The sequence below is a fragment of the Erythrolamprus reginae genome, chromosome 1 (genome assembly GCF_031021105.1).
Source record: "Erythrolamprus reginae isolate rEryReg1 chromosome 1, rEryReg1.hap1, whole genome shotgun sequence".
NCBI classification, from domain to species: domain Eukaryota; kingdom Metazoa; phylum Chordata; class Lepidosauria; order Squamata; family Dipsadidae; genus Erythrolamprus; species Erythrolamprus reginae.
Genome location: NC_091950.1, coordinates 207,934,354 through 207,954,225, shown reverse-complemented (window position 1 = coordinate 207,954,225; position 19,872 = coordinate 207,934,354). Strand labels below are relative to the sequence as shown.

The following is a 19,872-nucleotide window of genomic DNA, read 5'->3' as shown; positions in this document are numbered from 1 at the left end:
TATGAGATGTAGGAGAGACAATAGGACAGGGAATGTAAGGCATGCTATTGCGCTTATGCACGCCCTTTACTGACCTTTTAGGAATTTGAAAAGGTCAACCGTAGATAGTATAAGGGTAAAATGTTGGGGGTTAGGGGATGACACTACGGAATCCGGTAATGAGTTCCACGCTTCGACAACTCTATTACTAAAGTCGTATTTTTTACAGTCAAGTTCGGAGCGGTTAATATGAAGCTTGAATCTGTTGTGTGCTCTTGTGTTGTTGTGGTTAAAGCTGAAGTAGTCATTTACAGGAAGGACGTAGTAGCAGATGATTTTATGGGCTATGCTTAGGTTGCAGCATATGATCTTGTGGGCAATACTTAGATCATGTTTAAGGCAATATAGTTCTAAGCTTTCTAGACCCAAGATTGTAAGTCTAGATTTGTAGGGTATTCAGTTCCGAGTGGAGGAGTGAAAGGCTCTTCTGGTGAAGTATCTTTGGACATTTTTTAGAGTGTTAATGTCCGAGATGTGGTATGGGTTCCAAACAGATGAGCTGTATTCGAGGATGGGTCTGTCAAAAGTTATATAAGCTCTTGTAAGTAGTGTGAGATTACCAGAGCAGAAGCTACGTAGGATTAGGTTAACAACTCTTGAAGCCTTCTTGGCGATGTTGTTGCAGTGGGCTTTGGCACAAATGCTCTGATAATCTCCCATTCAGAACCTTCCTTCCTTCCTTCCTTACTTACTTCCTTACTTATGTTTTATGTGTGACTGTTTTTGAGAAAAATTCAAAAATTGGGCAGTTTTAAGTGTATCTTATTAGTGCTTCATCACCTGCAATAGCTGCCTATCTATTAACAGTACAGTGGAATGGAAATATCCCATTCTTTAACTTATTTCTTTCCAGAGATTTTGCTTAGGAGCAAAATCCTAGGCAAAAGAGATGAGTAGGTGTCAAGAAAACTCCTTAAGTGGAGACATATTAGCAGTCAACAAAAAAAAGTTTATCTGACACACAGCTTATTGCCCTTTCAGCACCATCAAAATTGTTAAAGAAAAAAAATTAAAGATCTGATAAGCAGTGTTCCCTCTAATTTTTTTTTGGGGTGGGCGGAAAAGTATAGTGTCTGAGCGGCAGTCCTTTCAGGACTGGGCGGCACAGAAATAATAAATAAATAAACAAACAAACAAACAAATAAAAACCCCACCCTGTTTTGCCTCAGAGAATTTCAAAATAAAATACTGTTCTGTGTGTCTATAACAGTGAGCTCATAATAGGGCAACTCTATCAATATCAAAATGCCACTTCAATAGTTGAGCTAGTTTCAAACTAGATTTTGATTTTCTTTCTCTCTTCCTTACTCCCATTCTTTTTCTTTCTCTTTTCCTTCCTCTCTTTTTTCTATCTGTTTCTCTCTCTTCCTCTCTCTCTCCTTCCCTCTCACTCTTTCCCTCTCGGCTTCTGGGCAGGTTTGGAAAACTCTGAGTTGATGATGACTTTTAAGTGAGCGATTGCTCACTGCTCAGCTTAGAGGGAACTATGCTGATAAGTGCTGGTGCTTTTGTTGCACAGAGAAAATTCCAATAAGCTTCAGGGGATTCAGACGAAGGAGATAATGTGTTTCTATCAATACATTGTTCTGATTTTAGGTGGGATTCATGAAAGATGGCAAAATTAAAGCTGTTGACCTTCTGCTCTACATAAATGGTGGATGTACACCAGACGAATCTGAAATGGTAGGTCTTTATTATAGAAGACTCATAGATGAGAACAATATAATTAGTGCTGGTTGAGAGAAAAATAATCTTACACTTACTGATGATAGAATATTTCAATATTTGATTTATTTGCCCAAGTGTAATTAGGCACACAAGGAATTTGTCACTGGTGCAGTAGCTCTCAGAAGCTCTCAGTAAAGCAACAGAAATCGAATATGAGTTGAATGCTATTTAGGATACACCATGCAGTTCTCAATCTTAGAAAATAATTAAACGGATTTAAATGTTGAAATGAATCCTTCCAATTAAAAATTCTTAAGAACAAGGAAAGATATCTGTTATGCATTCCAGACTACAAACTCAGATTCACAACAAGCCACATATTTTTAGGACAGAGAAGTTTCCTTGTTAAAGTCAGATTACTCCAGTCATTTCCTCTCCTGGTTTCAGAAAAAAAAACCTGTTTAAAGTAGAGTAGAAAAAATGAATGGTGAGTAACTGGAAACCATTAATAAAGCTCATAAAATCACATTGGTTAACTGGATGCCTTGACTTATGACCACCATAACGTACAACAGAAATTCTGGTCTCCATCAAGGTCAGATATCAAGGACTAGTTCCTGCATCAGCCTCACAACAACATGTTCTACGTGGCTGTGTATAAGTAACCCTCATCTTATAACTATTTGTTTAGTGATCATTTAACATTATAATGACATTGGGAAAAAAGTCATTTACAACCAATCCTTGCAGTTACAAGTGTCACAGCATCCCCATGGTCACATAATCAGCCTCACAACAACATGTTCTACGTGGCTGTGTATAAGTAACCCTCATCTTATAACTATTTGTTTAGTGATCATTTAACATTATAATGACATTGGGGAAAAAGTCATTTACAATCAATTCTTGCAGTTACAAGTGTCACAGCATCCCCATGGTCACATAATCAAAATGTGGGCACTTGGGAGCCAGCATGTATTTGCAATATTTGCAGCATAGTTTGGCCACACGATTGCCATTTGCAACCTACCCAGCTGGCTTATGCCAAACAAGCATAATAAAATTGGTTGTAAGGGAAGTTGTAAGTTGAACTTCTGGTCCCAATTGTGGTTGTACGTCAAAGACCACTTATATAAAATAAGGCATATAAAAACTAAAAGTAGTTGAATCTGCATGGTTATGGTCTGCTAGATATGGTTTATTCCTTTTCATTTCAACTTTATACCCAGGGTTACATTTGCCTTCTGCTGCTTATTGAACACAATAAGAAACTAATTTGAATTTGATTATAAACTGGATGTTTATTTTCCACCATCCAGATTAGAATTGCAGGCGCAGCAGCAAAATCGCGCTGGCCCCGCAAGAACATACGAGCCATGGCGGCGAGCACAATTTAGCGTTCTGGCTCGTAGCCCAACGCTGAGCATTGGTATAAATTCCCACTGTCTTCCCTGGTGTTAGCTGGAGAATGTAGGTGATAGCTTCTTGGAACTTAGGAAGAAGATAGATAGAAGATAGAAAGACAAAAAGAAAAAATAGAAGCTAGATAGTTACAGCAGGAACCTAAGGATGCTGAGAATTAAAATGTGAGGTTAACTCCATAAAGATATGATAATTAACAGTTTGTTATCTATTCCTATCCATTAGGTAATAGAATATGTGGTGCTAAAATGTTTTGGTGCATATGATATCCCCAACTTCCGAAGCCAGGGATGGGCCTGCAAGACAAATTTACCATCAAATACTGCATTTCGAGGGTTTGGATTTGCTCAATCAGCCTTAAGTGCAGAAATGTGGATAGCAGTTGTGGTTGATTGCCTTGATCTTCCAGCTGAGAAGGTAAATAAAGGAATGGAAAAAAGATGTGTTTAGAATAATTTAGTGTAAGGCCACAAATGTTGCTTTGGCAAATGTAACACAGATATGCCCGTCTTCATATGCCTAGTAGAAGTGACAGAAAGGAGAGGGATCTGAATCCCTTCTAATAACAGATATAAGGTCTGAAGAAAAAACCAGAATATTTTCCCCAGTAAATACTCCTAAACCTGTTCTCCCAGACAGATTTATTTCAAGTAGGGGAGCTTGGCCAGAAGGAGCAAAATTTCCAGCTGTCCAGAGTCCGCAAGGAGTTGGGTGGCCTACAAATCGCATAAATAAATAAATAATAAAAGTAGATTCCTAGCATTGGAAGAAAACTCCTATATCCGTGATGGCGAACCTATGGCACTCGTGACACCGGTGGCATGCAGGGGCATATCGGAGAGCACTTGAGATGTTGCCCTATGTCAGCTCCAGCATGCATGTGAGTGCTGGCCAGCTGATTTTCAGCCTTGGGAAAGGCTATTTTGCCATCCAGATGCTTAAGGGAATCTTCCCCGAAGCCCTAGAAAGCAAAAAAATAAACCAAAACAACACAACCCACCCAACAGACAAACCAGAAGTTGGGAAATGCACTTCCAGTTTGTCCGTTGTGCTGTTTTTTGTACTCTGGGGGGAGGGGGTGTTCAGGAAAGCTTCATGAAGCTCCGGAGTACAAAAAAACAGCACAACGGGCAAACCAGAAGTACATTTTCTAAACTTCCGGTTTGCCTGTTGGGTTGTTTTTTGTATTCCGGGCTTCAGGGAAGTTTCCCTGAAGCATCGGGAGGGCGAAACGGCTGGCATAGGGCAACGTCTCACTTGCCCTCTAATATGGCTTCTCTCTGATGGTGAAAACTAAGTTGCCACAATGTAAGTTCCATAAGTTACAGTTTGGATTTTCTCAAGAAAACATTCCAGACATCTCTGACATGGGTCTTGAGAAAGAGGCTTCAATGCATCTAAAGCACAATGAGCTTTTTCTAGTTTATAGGCACTGGGACTTATTCTAGAATAATTCACCTTTTTGAGAGCAAAAGGATATGTAAGTTACTTACTGTGGAAACAAACTGTGACCTTTCTACAAAGAAACATTCTATAGTATCTTAACTTAAGAATGACTGTCCTTGAGCAATGCTTCTAGAACACTCTCATGCGTAGTAATTTTGGGAACTTTTTGAACAGACCAATCATTCTAAGCCACTCAATGTAGGACACTGTGCTTTAAGGAAACTTAAGGCAAGTGGTCCCTGCCATCTCCCTTTTTGATCATTGGTCTTGGATTGATATATAAAACAATTGATTTGACAGTGCTATCAAGGCCTTGTCTTATCCCTGGAGACAGTGGAGGTTTGGATGGGAAGGACAGGGTCAAGCTGAGCATTAGCAAGACTGTCTCTTTGTCTGGTCCTGATTGGGGTTGCATTAATCTATTTGGAACTGGGACATAATCTGATGGTCTTCCTGGACTCTCATTTCCTGCTCAAAGAACAGATGAGTGTTGTTGACTGGATCTTTTTAGCATACTAAAAGCATTGTAATTGTTATTAATGCAGAATATATAAACACACATACCAAGTTTTACATGGTTTGTTAAACACAGGGAGTAACTAAAAGTATTTTCTGTGTCTCTGTTGAAGGTCAGGGAAGTGAATATATACAAAACAATATCTGAAACTCCCTTCAAAGAAAAGGTGGATGCCAGAAATCTGCTGGTATGTTGGAAAGAATGCTTGAAGAAGTCTGACTACTATGTCAGAAAAGAAGCTGCTGAGGAATTCAATAAACAAAATTACTGGAAGAAGAAAGGAATTGCAATCATCCCCATGATGTTTTCAGTTGGATATAATGTCACATATTACCACCAGGCAAGATGTTCACTTTTCAGAATGTGATCCTCCCAAAAAGTAAAACAATAAACGCTCAGAAGCTTTCCAACCCATCACTTATAACCTAGTCTAATCTGTATCTCAGCATTTTAGAGAATTCTTTCTTTAATCTTTAATCTTTGTTATTGTTAAAAGTCGATCATGCTTCCTTTGACTACAAGGGCAGATTTCTTGTCAACATTTTGGAAGTGGTTTGCTAGCACCTTCTACCTAGGGTTGAAAGAGTGCGACCCAGGTGGTTTTCTTGCTCAAGGGAGTCTTGAACTCATAGTTTCCAACTTCTAGGCCAAACAGACTTGTAACGTGTATTCCAATACTACAATATTATGCTCTGATTTTATCACTCATTTTATCCTTTTTTAAAACCAAAAACCTAATATACCAGATAAAGGATATTTTGTTCCTAGGGCAATTCTCTCTATGTTACTTCTATCTAACAAGATGTAATTTAAAAGATTAAAAATAACACTTGTCAAGTAAGTAAATAAATACATGTCTGTTTTTTTGTAGGCTGCTGCTCTGGTTCATATTTATTTGGATGGGTCAGTACTACTATCCCATGGTGGATGTGAATTTGGACAAGGACTTTATACCAAGATGTTACAGGTAATTAAGATTTTTTTAAACTCTAATATTCCTAACTTGTGCAAAGCATCAAAACAACAGGTAATTCTCAACTGACAACTGATGCTTAGTGACCCCCTATGGATATTCATGAACAAATTGTGAAGCTCAGGTGGTTATCCACACACGCACGCGCACACACACACACACACACACACACACACACACGGTACTGTGGCTGACTATTGGGCGCTTAGCTAAAAGCCAACATTTATTACTGTTTGCATCATCTTGCAATCGCATGACCATGTTTTACAAAGATTTTGCCAAACACTGACATTTACTTCTAGTTTTTAGCAAAGCCAGCCCATAGCAAACCATTCATTTGCTTAACAACCACATTGTATATTTGATGACTGTTGCAAAATAATGACTTAAAATCAGGTTGGTGACCGTTTCATGACTGTCACAACTTACAGCCACAATGAAGAGGCTCCATAGTGGTCATAAATGAAGGGTTAGCTGTTATTTATTTATTTGTTTGTTTGTTTGTTTATTCATTTATTCATTCATTCATTCATTCATTCATTTATTTGACTTCTATGCCACTCATCCCCAACGGGACTCAAGGAGGCTTACAGTAATATAAAAAATACAGAACAATATAAAAGAAGTTGAATATTAAAACAATAAAACCCGATTATAAAATCTACAAAGACAACAGTCCGCTCAACTTACATGCATACCACTCATGCAGAGACAGGTGTAATATTCACGGCCCCCAGACCTACCAGCAAAGTCAGGTCTTCACAGCCTTTCGGAAGGCCAGCAGGGTGAGAGCAGTATGGACATTGTGGGGGAGTTGGTTCCATAGAGCTGGGGCAGCCACAGAGAAGGCCCTCCCCTGCTGCCCTGCCAACCTGCATTGCTTAGTCAACGGGACCTGGAGAAGGCCAACCCTGTGAGATCTTATTGGCCTCTGGGAGCTATGCGGCAGGAGATGGTCCCATAAATAGTCTGGTTTTAAGCCATGTAGGGCTTTATAGGTAATAACCAACACCTTGAATTATGACTGGAGACTAATTAGTAGCCAGTGCAGCACGTGGAGCATTAGTGTTCTTAGGGGTGTACCGAGGTACACCCATGACGGCTTCCACAGCTGTGTTATGGACTATAGTTGACGCTACGATTTTTCTTTTTCTCTATCTTTAAACATTTAGGTTTATCTAAACATTAGAGTGTCAATAATCTATAAATTACTGTATAGATGTTGTTGTGATGAAATAATAATATGATGTGCTACATGTAGTCCCTAGGTTACGACTGTTTGTTTAGTGAAAGTTACAAAGGTGCTGAATGAGGGGAGTTTATGACTAGTGCTCTAAATTGCAAGTGTTGCAGTGTGTCCTTATGGTGATATGAGGGACGTTTGTGGCCTACCAGCTTCCCACAGCCCAAATCAATGGGAAAGCTGACAGGAGACCACAAGGTGCTCTCATAAGGCATTCTTGCTTCTGCCTCCTTTTTTTCCAGAGAATCCCCAATGCAGGTGGCATTGGGATATTGTACATAATCCTGGCACCCACCAGGCCACAGTCAGTGTTCCCCGTAAGCTGCGCGCATGCTCGCGCGTGCCCCAAAATACCCCCCCCGGGCACCCTTTTTCACGGGCGCACACTCCCCATCCCCCTGCCAGCCCATGGGGGGGGGGGCGGAGAGGCGCCGGCAGTAGAAGGGAAAGGAGCCACGGCTGCCCCTGCCTCCCCACGGTGCCTCCGGCCCCCTCGGCCTTTCAGCGCTGCCCCCTGCCCGCCCGATCTGCGCCCTCTGCTCCTCCGCCGCCTCCTACCTTGGGGCGCGGCTCCTCCCGTACCAGGAATGCACGCCCTGCCCGTCTCACAGTCCCTTTGCCAAGAGCACTTTCGTCCCGGGCTCTCAGCAAGGGGGTTGCAGGAGAGGCAGGGCAGGCGTTCTCACAACGGAGGCCGGCGAAGGTGATATTCAATGCCGGGGGTGCGCAGGCGGTTGTGCGTGCTCCCTATCCCCCTGCCAGCCCGCTTGGAACATTCAAAATAAGGAAAACCTTCGCCGGTGAAGGCTTTTCTTATTTTGAATGTTCCGGACGGGCTGGCAGGAAATGGGGAGCGCGTGCAACCGCCCGCGCGCCCCCGACATTGAAAATCACCTTCACCACCCTCCGCTGTGAGAAGAACAGAGAGAGAATGAGAGAGAGTGAGAGCAACAGACAGCAAGATAGAGAGAAAGTGAGAAAGAGAGAGAGAAAGAAAGGGGGGAGAGAAAGAGATAACAATAGAGAGAGAGAACAAGAGAGAGAAAGAGTGAGAAAGAAAACAAGAGAGAAAGAGTGAGAGAGAGAGAAAGCAAGACAGAGAAAGTGAGAAAAAGAGAGAGAGAGCAAGAGGGAGAGAGAGAGAAAGAGAGAGAGAGATGAGAGAGGAAGGAAGAGAGAGAGAGGAAGAAAGCAAGAGAGAGAGAGACAGAGAAAGCAAGAGAGAGAGAGAAGAGTGGAAGGAAGAGATAGAGAGAAAGGATAGAAAAAAGGGGAGAAAAAAGAGAAATGAGAAAATGATTGAGGCAAAAAATGACAGGAAAGAGAGAAACAGAGAGAGAAGTGACTCTTGATTTAAAGCATATGGTAAAAGCACTTAAATAATAACAGAGAGAAAAAACCCAGCCCTCACCTGTTTTTATTAATAGTTATGTTTTTGGTTTTGCTGGTTGATTTAGTTTTAATATTAATGGATTTTGGGTTTTTTTAATTATTAATTTCTTTTAATAAAAAATAAGGGATTTTTTTCTTGTTTGTTTGTTTGTTTGTTTGTTTATTTATTTATTTATATGCCGCCCATTCCCAAGGGAACTGCCGCTCAGACACTATACTTTTCCGCCCACACTGAAAAAAACTTAGAGGGAACATTGGCCACAGCCCTTAATGCCTGTCTGCAGCATCTCTTTGCAATCTGTGGTAGGAGGGCACAAGTTGTCCCTGCAAGTTGCTTTTGCTCGGGATCCTTTTTTCCAGAGGATCCCACATGGGGATCTCATGCTCCATAGCACTCGCCTGCCTACACTCCGTAGCATCTCCCTGCAGCACCTGTTTGCATTCTGTGCCACCCTCCAAATCACCTGCACTCTGTAGCATCTGTCCATGGCAACGCCCTGCCCAAGCTCCATGGCATCCACCCACTCATACCCCTTAGCACCCACCTGTATCTCTTCCCTGCCACCTTGCTTGCCTGGTATTTGGCTTTGAGGACCTCTTCCTATATTGCAGTCACATGAGGTCCTCACTTAACAATCCACAGGGTTTCCCCACTAACTGATGGCAGCGGTGGCTGCCAAGTTCGTCATTGCTCAGCCGTGAGTTCACGTGTGTCACGTGAGGTTACGAACTTTAAGAACCACATATTTAACAATTGAAATTCCAGTCCCAACTGCTGTCCTGACAGGAGGACTATCTGTAGTTATGTCTTACAATAATAATTTAAACAAAATTTTCCCTGTAGTAGTAATTTTAATTGCATAACTCCAGAGAGATTATAAATGCTATTTTTTTTCTTTTTTAAAACCACAAGGTGGCTAGCCATGAATTAAAGATACCGCTATCTTACATACACCAGTATGAAAGAACTACAGTCACAATACCGAATGCAATTGCTACAGCGGGATCAATCGGTGCAGATGTCAATGGGAAAGCAGTCCAGGTTAGATGCATAATTGGTGGTGTTCATTTCAATTCATTTGAAATGTGATGGAACTTAATCCTCCTGGTGTTAAAATCTACCTTTTTGTGAATGGGAGCCTTCCTTTCCCCCCCCCAGCTATTGCTAGATTTGAAAGATGGGGAGAAGCTCAATGATAGAGCCTCTGCAGTTTAAAGGGTCAAACCCCTAATGAAGGAAAAGACCTGTGCCTCTAGTCTAGAGGCTTCCTGCTATGAGAGTAGGCAGTGCTGAACTAGGTGGGAAAATGTTCCAACCTGATATAGGACATTTGTCTTAAAAGAAATAGTTTGACATCCGATTAAATTGTTTTCATCTTTGGCTTTAAAAGATAGGTGCTGCCAGAAATTGCCACCTTTTTCTAACAGACCCTTCTGTTTTCACAGCTATATTACAGTCATGGTGGAGATTTATTTTATCTTTATATAAAAAAATGAGTTCACACATCACTCTGAAGCATATGTCATTTATTTGGTTTTGACAGGTGTGAACTCAGGCAGCATCTATGGGGGAACAGGCCAATGAGGGTTTATTTATTAGATTTACATTCTATCTTTATTTCAAGAATCCTACGTGGATGCATAATGGTCCACACACCAACACCAACACTCCGTAGTAACAATACTCTATGAAGTAGGTTGAGCTGAACATACGCTCTCAGTTTCCACAATTGAGGATGAACTAGAACATGTGTGTCCTTAGTGCTAATCCAAAACTTCAGCAACATAGTGTTGCAAAAAGAAAAATAATTGTGATTTTATAGATCACACCAAATATGATTTACCATAATACAATATATGAACTTGGTCAATATCTTTCCATGTTTCATTTCCCTATTTTTAAGCAATTGGTGTACAGGAGATCACAAATTCATTCTTTAATATCTTAATAAAAGGAACAGATTCCATCTCATCAAATATTTAAACTGCTAGAGCATTATTAACAAACAAAATAGCAGTTTTTGCTCAATAGAACACTTTTTTCTTTTCCAAAGATATTGAGTTCTAATTTATTTATTTATTATTTATTAATTAGATTTGTATGCCACCCCTCTCTGAGGATAGTGCCTGCAATATCCAAACAAGTCTGGGCTAAAGATTGCAGAAAGCTGACAATTTTGGAAATTAAAGGATCTGCTTAGGAAAGCTTTACTAGACAATACTGGGCCAGAGAAATTCATTTTGACATAGAATAATTAAAAAATAGTTTAAAAGAGTATTTGAATTATGTTGCTCTATGTTTATTATTTATTTATTTATTTATTTATTTATTGGATTTGTATGACACCCCTCTCCCCAATAACTATGTTATTGTCTAGTTGCAGAAAAGCAATTGAAGTTAAGTTTGCTTTCAAAAATAATTAAACATAACAATGAGTCACATTTTCTGTTACAATGTGAAGTTAGCAATGCAGTGTTATGTTCTTTTATACTGCATTTTGGCATGTGAGCATTTGTGATGCTAGAATTTTAAATAAAATTATAGTTTCTGTTAAGAAAAAAACTGAGAATTATTCATGTCATAAAGGTTAAAATTAAAAATGTCCCAATTCTTGCAGAAAAAGATGGCAATCCCACTATGCAACACTTAAATGTACCTTTTAAAAATAAAATTTGGATGACATCTTAATAACATGTATTCTTTGGGACTATTTTTTCCTGTTTTCTTTGGTATCATCTTCTACAGAATGCTTGTCAAATTCTAAGGAAGCGCCTTGAACCAATCATTAAAAAAAATCCTAAAGGAAAGTGGGAAGATTGGGTAGGTATCATTTACATTTTTAAAACAGAATAATTTTAACCCTATTAGTAGAACATCTTCAGGAAAATAATTTTTAATACATTAATTATAAATACAGGAATCGCATAGAAGATCAAGTGAACCCCATGTCAAAATAGTCAGCAATTCTAAACTTACTTAACAGGGAGCATTTGTGATATATGGCACTTCTTGGTACCATTGAGCTTTGGATATTTAAGTTATCTAATTCCAGCAATGAACTCATTCTGGTGACATGTGATCTTTACTGATGTTGTGTGCACAATGGGCTCCTTCAGGATCCTAGGAATAGAGTATCCAACTCAATATCCTTTGGAGATAGTCCTTTCCCCTTTTTAATGAACATTTTGGATAAGATTTTTAAAAAACAGTAAGAAGCTATAAGTAAATTCAAGAACATTGGAAGTAAAAAGTGTGTGAGCAGTCAAAAAATTAATGTTTGAAGCAATTTGTCTAGAAGCATCTTTTACACACAGTCTTAAAATTCTATGATGTGGATCCAAGGAAGTTGCTTAATGTCAGCAAAGATACGTTTCTGGGAAGATAATCCTAGATAAAAGTAGAAAACAAACTCAACGTGACTTTTTTTTTCTTATCTCTCTTATGCAAAGGAGGAAACATCTCCATTTTGGTTTTGTTTTATGCACAAATACATTTTTGTCAGTATTACAAATACAGTGGTACCTCTACTTAAGAACTTAATTCGTTCCATGACCAGGTTCTTAAGTAGAAAAGTTTGTAAGTAGAAGAATTTTTTCCCATAGGAATCAATGTAAAAGCAAATAATGTGTGCAAACCCATTAGGAAAGAAATAAAAGCTCAGAATTTGGGTGGGAGAAGGAGGAGGAGAAAGAAGAGGAGGACAGTCACTGCCCAGAGCAAAGGGAGAGTTTCTTTTCTCTGGGCGCTGGCAGAAGTTTATTCCCTCTCCAAGCGCCCAGAGAAAGGAAAATGCTTTGTTCACTCTGGACTGTCAAAGCTTCCTTAAGCGCCACCAAAAGGCTCCTCTGGCGGCCCAGAATAGCCCGAGATGTCTGGGATTAAAGGGGGAATGGCAGGAAACTGGCCGGGCCTTCGTGTCACTCTCAAATTTCCTGGGAAATTTTTCTGGGCTTGGGTTCTTAAGTAGAAAATGGTTCTTAAGAAGAGGCAAAAAAAATCTTGAACACCCAGTTCTTATCTAGAGAAGTTCTTAAGTAGAGGCGTTCTTTAGTAGAGGTACCACTGTATTGCCACTTCACTATTTATCTGTTTCAGATTAAAGCTGCCCACGAGGAAAGCATCAGCCTTTCTGCTACTGGCTTCTTCAAGTAAGCAATTTGTTCCTAAATGGCTTTATTTTCAATATCAAAGGTGATAAATCAGGACTTAAGGGGAATTTCACATTGCAGACATGGGAGAACAAAAGCAAATAAGATTTTTCTGAAAGGTCCTATACTAGAAAGACATTGAAGAATACTGGGTCTAAGACAGAGGCTTGGGATCCCCCACTGTATATGTCCTAGTTCCTTCCATGTAGATGCAGTTCCATTAAGGACTACATGTTGAGTGTGGTTGGTCAGCCATTGTTCTTTAACATTGTCTAGCAACTACACTTCTTTTGCATGTAAATGACCCTGCTTCTTATCTACCTGTGCAATACAAAGTGACCTGTAGCTGTTACTATCTGACTTTCTCAGATGAATGATGAAAAGAGTTGATGGCCAAGTATATTCAAACAAAGCTCAATTGCACAACAGCATTAGAATAATCAGCCAATAAAACTCTTAAGAACTTTAACCCAAAAATCCTTAACAGATCCATGGGGACATTAAAGGATTCCCCCCCCCCCCCCAATTGCATTACTTTTGGCAGTTGGGCCTCCCCTGGGCAACAGTGTTGTTACTGGCAAATTCTTTCAACTGTGAAGCACTCTTCAGTTAGCTTTGCTGGTGCCTCTGACATGCATATGGACAGAACAAATCCATGCTGAAGATGAAGAGATGAATCCAGCTATTAACTTGCTTATAACACCCTGCACATGCATAATCATCTTAATTAGAAACAGAACCATTGGACACTGATGCACAAGAGAGCCTGATTGGAAGTGTTAATGAGGTCAGAAAAGGTAATGCCTGTATATGTTTTATCCTGACATAAGGGAAGGTTGATAATGCCTTAATTCTCTGGAAAGGCATAGAGAATCAGAAAGGAAGGATTTCCTTCTGGTAGTGTCTTGCTCAAGGTAGAATGTTTTAAATAAGCCAACTGGTGAGTTCCAAAAATATTTTGTAATTGGGATTGGGAAAAGTCACTGACAGACTCAAAGGGAAAGGCAAGGCTATCATTTTGGAGTAGTTCAAGGTTTGGCAAAAGCTGTATGTCCTATTTATCTGAATCACAAACTCAGGCAGTTCAGAAGTTATACCCAGGAAATTTCAGGCCTCTTTTGAATGCTTAATTAGATACAGGGGGAAATGACAACTGTCATTGGTTTTCTATCTAGCAATCAATTTCCATTTTGGTATTTTCCACTGAAACAGAGGGAGCTTCTTCATCTCACCCTAGATCCTTTTAAAAAAAATTCTTTCAGAGTATCGTAATATTTCACATGACTTGTGTACGTCTGTTTGAAAAGATTTCTAAAGGAAACTCTCTCCGTTTCCCCCCCCTTTTCCATCAGAGGGTATGTTGTCAATATGGACTGGGAGAAAGGAGAAGGTCACGCATTTCCCTATTTTAATTTTGCTGCAGTGTGTTCTGAAGTTGAGATTGACTGCCTCACTGGTGACCATAAGGTACGTTCAGTCCAAAAGTGGACCATAATCTCCACTTTTCCGCTCAACCATAGGATAATCTATGGCAGTGATGGTGAACCTTTTGGGGGTTGCGTGCCATGCCCACACCATAATGCAATGCCCTCCACTGTGCATGCGACAACCCCCACGTTGCCCCCGTGCATGCACACAACCCACTCCCACGCTGCTCCCCACACAGGCGCACAGCCTCATTGAAACCTCTGGAATTCCGGTAGACCTATCGGGCTGTTTTTCACCATTCTCAGCGAAAAATGGATAAATGGGCCAATCGTAAGTTCAGAAATAATGTCAGGAACTGCCTCATTCATAATTTAGGAAACTAAAACTCAGAGTCCATTTTGAAGTTTAAAGAGGACTTTTACTATATCAGAAGTGAATGCAGTGGAAAAAAAGCAAAGTCTGAAGAAAAAGGCGCAGGATGCATATTACGCGTACAAAGTATCCCCAGTTACCCTTCTTGGCAGTTCACCCAATCTATTGTGTCCATAAGCATCAGGTGGGTGCATCTTCCATTGCGTATCATACTTCTGGAATGTAGCGGCCTTTAACCTTGGGCTGGTGATGAGCAGGTCTGCTGTGAGCATCTGTGCCAGACAGATGAGGATGTGCTGTATGTTTGCGCCCCCCTCTTTATACAATTCAAACCTCACATGGGCTCCTCCAGTGTAGCTTCCACCCCCATTGTTCCTGATGGAAGCCAATGCAGATAAGATATGAAGAAAAAATGCAGAGAGGCTGTCAAATTACTTGGGTTAGATCCAGAGTTGTCATGAACTCCCACAGAGGTTTCTATTGTCTTAGCTTTGTGATGCTGTTTGGGACAGAACAGATCCTATTCGAGCTATCAAATGCAGAAAAATATTCTGCTTAGAGTTCTCCCTTCCTTAGCCTATTTCTCTTCATAAAGTAGTGGATATATAGCCATACTTACAGGCTCCAGGAGGACAAGTTCAGAGGTGCAGTGCCTCCCAGCCCAAAGCCCCCAAATGTTTATTTACTTTACTTTACTTTACTTTACTTTACTTTACTTTACTTTACTTTACTTTACTTTACTTTACTTTACTTTACTTTACTTTACTTTACTTTACTTTACTTTACTTTACTTTACTTTACTTTACTTTATTTTTTAATTTATTTATTTTGTCCAATACACAATGGAGGTAAAAGAGAATAAACATGTAGTAATATTTGTCAAAGGAAGGATAGAAGAAAAGACATAAGAATAAAATACATCAATGCAGAATAGAGGAAAAGATATATGAATGGAAGAGAAGATATATGATATATAGGAGAGACAATTGGACAGGGGACGGAAGGCACACTAGTGCACTTATGCACGCCCCTTACTGACCTCTTAAGAACCTGTAGAGGTCAATCGTGGATAGTCTAAGGGGGAAATGTTGGGGGTTGGGAGTTGATATTACGGAGTCCGGTAATGTGTTCCATGCTTCGACAACTCGATTGCTAAAGTCATATTTTTTACAGTCAGGTTTGGAGCAGTTAATGTTTTTGTTATGATGCCTGCTGGAAAAACTTCCCAAAATGTTATGGTAATCATTAATATTTGTCCTTTTAATATCTTAGGCTTTAATGTCCACAGTTTTTCATTTTTTCCTGTACTGCTATAAAGTGTTTTGATGATATTTCTCTGTGCAACAGAATCTCCGAACTGACATTGTCATAGACGGTAGTTTCAGCATCAATCCAGGCATTGACATAGGACAGGTACGTACTTTAAATTCCCACCTTATTGTAACTACACGCACACTACACTTGATCTTAGCCAAAAGACCGAGAAGCGATTTATTGTAACTACAGGCAAACAATCTTTCCTGAAAGATCCAAGAAATGAATCCTAGTTGCATATTCAGCAACTGTTCAGACCGCAGATTGGCTAAGACACGGCTGGCAAAATTCAAGCGGCTGTGAAGGAAAGAAGTTTAAAAGGGGTGAACACTTTCCCGGTTGTTGTTCTTGTTCCAAATAGTTGTTCCTGTTGTTAGAGGTATATTCCAGCTTAATCAAATAAATACCATTAAAGCTTCTACGGGGTCCTCCATTCTTCAAACTTAATAATTATATCAGGATATCATCTACCCTACCCTTCATTTTAGTGGATTCTCACAATTCAAAAGAAGTGATAAATCCAGGTTTAAGAAACTTGTTTAGAGTTACTGTTCTGCAAAAGTACAAAAATATTTTTTATATAGCACTAGCTTATTCATATTCAGGGAAAAATTATACTTAGTACAGCAAATTTAAGAAATTATTATATTCTTAGAAGAAATATATTTTTAAAATGTTTATTTTATTTTTTTCAGATTGAAGGTGGATTTATTCAGGGACTTGGACTTTATACATCAGAAGAAATAAAATTCTCTCGAGAAGGACAGCAGTATACATTGGGACCAGACACATATAAGATACCAGGTCTTTGTGATATTCCAGAAGATCTTAGAACCTATTTGCTGCCAAACTCAAGAAATCCAATTGCTATCTATTCCTCCAGGGTAAGCAAATAATATGGATTGTCCTGCGATTGTTTAAGTAAGGAACAAAACCCCAAGAAGATTTAATTTCATAGTTAATTAATTAACAATTGCTGGATGCCTGCTTTACAAGAAAGAGGGGATCCCAAAGTATGGGAAAGCAAATATTTCTATTAAAGTTAACACCTATAAAGCAGGAAATCCTATAGATCAGATTTGGAAGCATTTATGGAAGGTAGGCAGCAGTTTGTTAGTGCACCTTTTGTTAGTCAAAATGGGCCTTTCAGGAAGGCAGCAGATCCAAGGATGTCCACTGTTATTCTTTTAACAGTTTAATGGGATGTTGTGTCTTCAGGCTGATTGAGGATGGAATTTTGAGGATTATTACTATGTTGTTACTATGTTCCTAAGATTGCCCTTGGGATATACTATCAGCTGGTGAGAAGGCTTCTATTCTTTGGTTAAGATGGGCTTACAAGGGGGCTTTGTCTTGGGCCAGAGAGGGTCAATTTGTGTCTGATAGGATTAGGCAAAGATATGAACCTGGTTTGACCCTGATCATGTCCAAGTGGATAGGAGGAAGGATGCAACCTGCATTTTGTTAAGCTTTGTTTTCTCTACTAAAGAATAAAGAACAGCTTGCAGAGTGCTCCAGGTTTATAAGTTACTTTTTCAGGAGGCAGGATGATTATTTTATTGTAACAATTTGAATTTGCCCAAACATAGGACTCCAAGCAGTTTACGTCAATAAAATACAATAAAAATAAGAGCACAAGCAACAACCCTTCAATTAAAGTCTGTGCCATAATTTACTGTTAAAAACAAAACATCAAAATCAGATATTCAAAAATTTAAAAAAATCAGGAACTTTTTCCATTTCAAAATGATCTGGGCAGAACATTTTTTGGACTAACCCTAAATATGGACAGCAAGATCTATATATTAATTTAGAAAGCAAGATTAGTAATATTAATCAAACAGGAACTTGTTAACCACTAGTGACTATGAAAGTGAAATGTGTAATGCTTCAGTCTAATAGCTGAGGCAATTTTTGATAGACCTTTGAAGGTGGCTTGGCTTCAACTGAAAACACATTAAATTTGGATGGTTCAGTAGTCTGACAATATGCAGTAAATCTTTTTTACATATATATAAAAGTAGTAAAATAGGCTTAATGAATCAAAATCATGTGTAAACTATGCATCGCAAGTAAAAATAAATATTTTCCTGAAAAGAAGCTTTGTTTTATAAAGCAATTAGAGCTAAAACATTTATTGATGACCAAGAAAGAAGATATTGCTTAATACTCAGTACCATTCTTAATATGCAAATTAAAAATACAAGATCTCCATAAAGACTTTTGTGTTGTTTTCTGTGGAAAGCTGAATTTGATTTTGATGTTTTGTTTTTAACAGTAAGTTGTGATGCAGACTTTAATTGAAGGGTTGTTGCTTGTGTTCTTATTTTTATTGTATTTTATTGACACAAACTGCTTGGAGTCCTATGTTTGGGCAAATTCAAACTGTTACAATAAAATAATCTCTCCTAACATCAGGGTCTTTTACAATGAGTCATCTCTTCTCATTTGGTGGCCAAAGTGTTTGAGCTTCAGTATCTGCAATATGTAATGTATAGAAAAGGATGCCATTTCTACAAACTGTAACACATTTTCTGTATTCCCAGCTCACAAGGAGCTTCGTCTTTAATGCACTGAAAATATTCCGAAGTTTCAGCATGCTGCTATCAGAATAGGATGATTCGATCAGATTTTAGCTGTGTGAAATTATTGTAGGATGTAGCCTTAAACACAATTGTATGAGAATATTCCACCAATTATTTTTTTCCCTTCCCTTTGGTTATTTTTATTTTTCTCCAGGGATTGGGGGAATCTGGAGTATTCCTCGGATCCTCTGTATTTTTTGCTATAAGAGACGCGATAGGTGCCGCACGGAAGGAAAGAGGATTAAACTCAGTTTTCACACTGGACAGTCCACTGAATGTAGAGAGGATCCGCATGGCCTGTGCTGATTACTTTACAGAGATGGTAAGACTCTGCCCTTTCATTTCCTCTATCCTTTGCCTCTAACCTTCATTTCTACTTCAACCAGCAAGCAAAAATTGTAAAGCAGGGGTGGCGCAGCAGGTAGAGTGCTGTACTACAGGCCACTGAAGCTGACTGCTAGATCTGCAGGTCAGCGGTTCAAATCTTATCACCGGCTCAAGATTGACTCAGCCTTCCATCTTTCCAAGGTGGGTAAAATGAGGACCTGGATTGTGGGGGCAATAGGCTGGAAGGGCGGCATAAAAAATTGAATAAATAAAATCAAATAATAAATAAATAAATAAATAAACTGTACTCTGAAATGCTCAGTACTGTTCAGCTAACTGAGGAAAAGTTAAAGAGAGAGTGAGAGAGTGAGGGAAGGAAGGAGGGAGGGAGGGAGAGTCTCCCTCTCCCCTTCCCACCTCATCAAGCCACATGAGCTGGCAAACTTACGTAAGAACGTAAGAAGAGCCATGCTGAATCAGGCCAAAGCCAATCGAGTCCAGCATTCTGTGTCACACAGTGGCCCACCAATTGTACATGGGGATCTTGACCAGAAAGAGAAGGCAAAACTCTCCCTTTCCCTTGACCTCCAACAAATGGTACTCAAGGGAATCCTGCCTGCCTCAACCAACACAGAGACAGCACATGGACATCTGTTTCAATAACCAGCAATACACTTGGCATCCATGAAAGAATCACTTAGGAATCACTTAGGAAAGCATCACTTGGATTACTGGAACAATCTTGATTGCTGATAGAATGATGTAACAGAAGCTTGAAAGCCTGTCAGAAGAATTCTCCCAGTCACCTGGGTGGAGGAGTTACTTCAAATCTCTTTTTCACATTCCCCCTCTGTCTGAATTAAACAATCTTTTTCGACTGGTTCTCCTTCTTGTGTTTCCAAAACCACTTAGATATTTAATGATATCACTGCCCAATGTGATTAAAACTCTATTTTATTTTATGGTGATTTACTGTGTAAGCTGAAAAGCTTCCCCC

At 39.4% G+C, this 19,872-nt stretch overlaps 1 protein-coding gene across 1 annotated transcript in view; it reads left to right on the top strand.

The window, feature by feature from the left end:
* Positions 1–19,872, top strand: part of AOX1 (aldehyde oxidase 1) — a 56,515-nt gene that overhangs the window by 34,301 nt on the left and 2,342 nt on the right. The window contains exons 23-33 of the mRNA XM_070737629.1: positions 1,636–1,722; positions 3,355–3,546; positions 5,205–5,432; positions 5,964–6,059; positions 9,614–9,742; positions 11,447–11,521; positions 12,797–12,849; positions 14,202–14,316; positions 15,997–16,062; positions 16,659–16,847; positions 18,703–18,870. Coding sequence (XP_070593730.1) covers positions 1,636–1,722; positions 3,355–3,546; positions 5,205–5,432; positions 5,964–6,059; positions 9,614–9,742; positions 11,447–11,521; positions 12,797–12,849; positions 14,202–14,316; positions 15,997–16,062; positions 16,659–16,847; positions 18,703–18,870 — 1,398 coding nt within the window. The remainder of the gene's footprint in view (positions 1–1,635; positions 1,723–3,354; positions 3,547–5,204; positions 5,433–5,963; positions 6,060–9,613; positions 9,743–11,446; positions 11,522–12,796; positions 12,850–14,201; positions 14,317–15,996; positions 16,063–16,658; positions 16,848–18,702; positions 18,871–19,872) is intronic.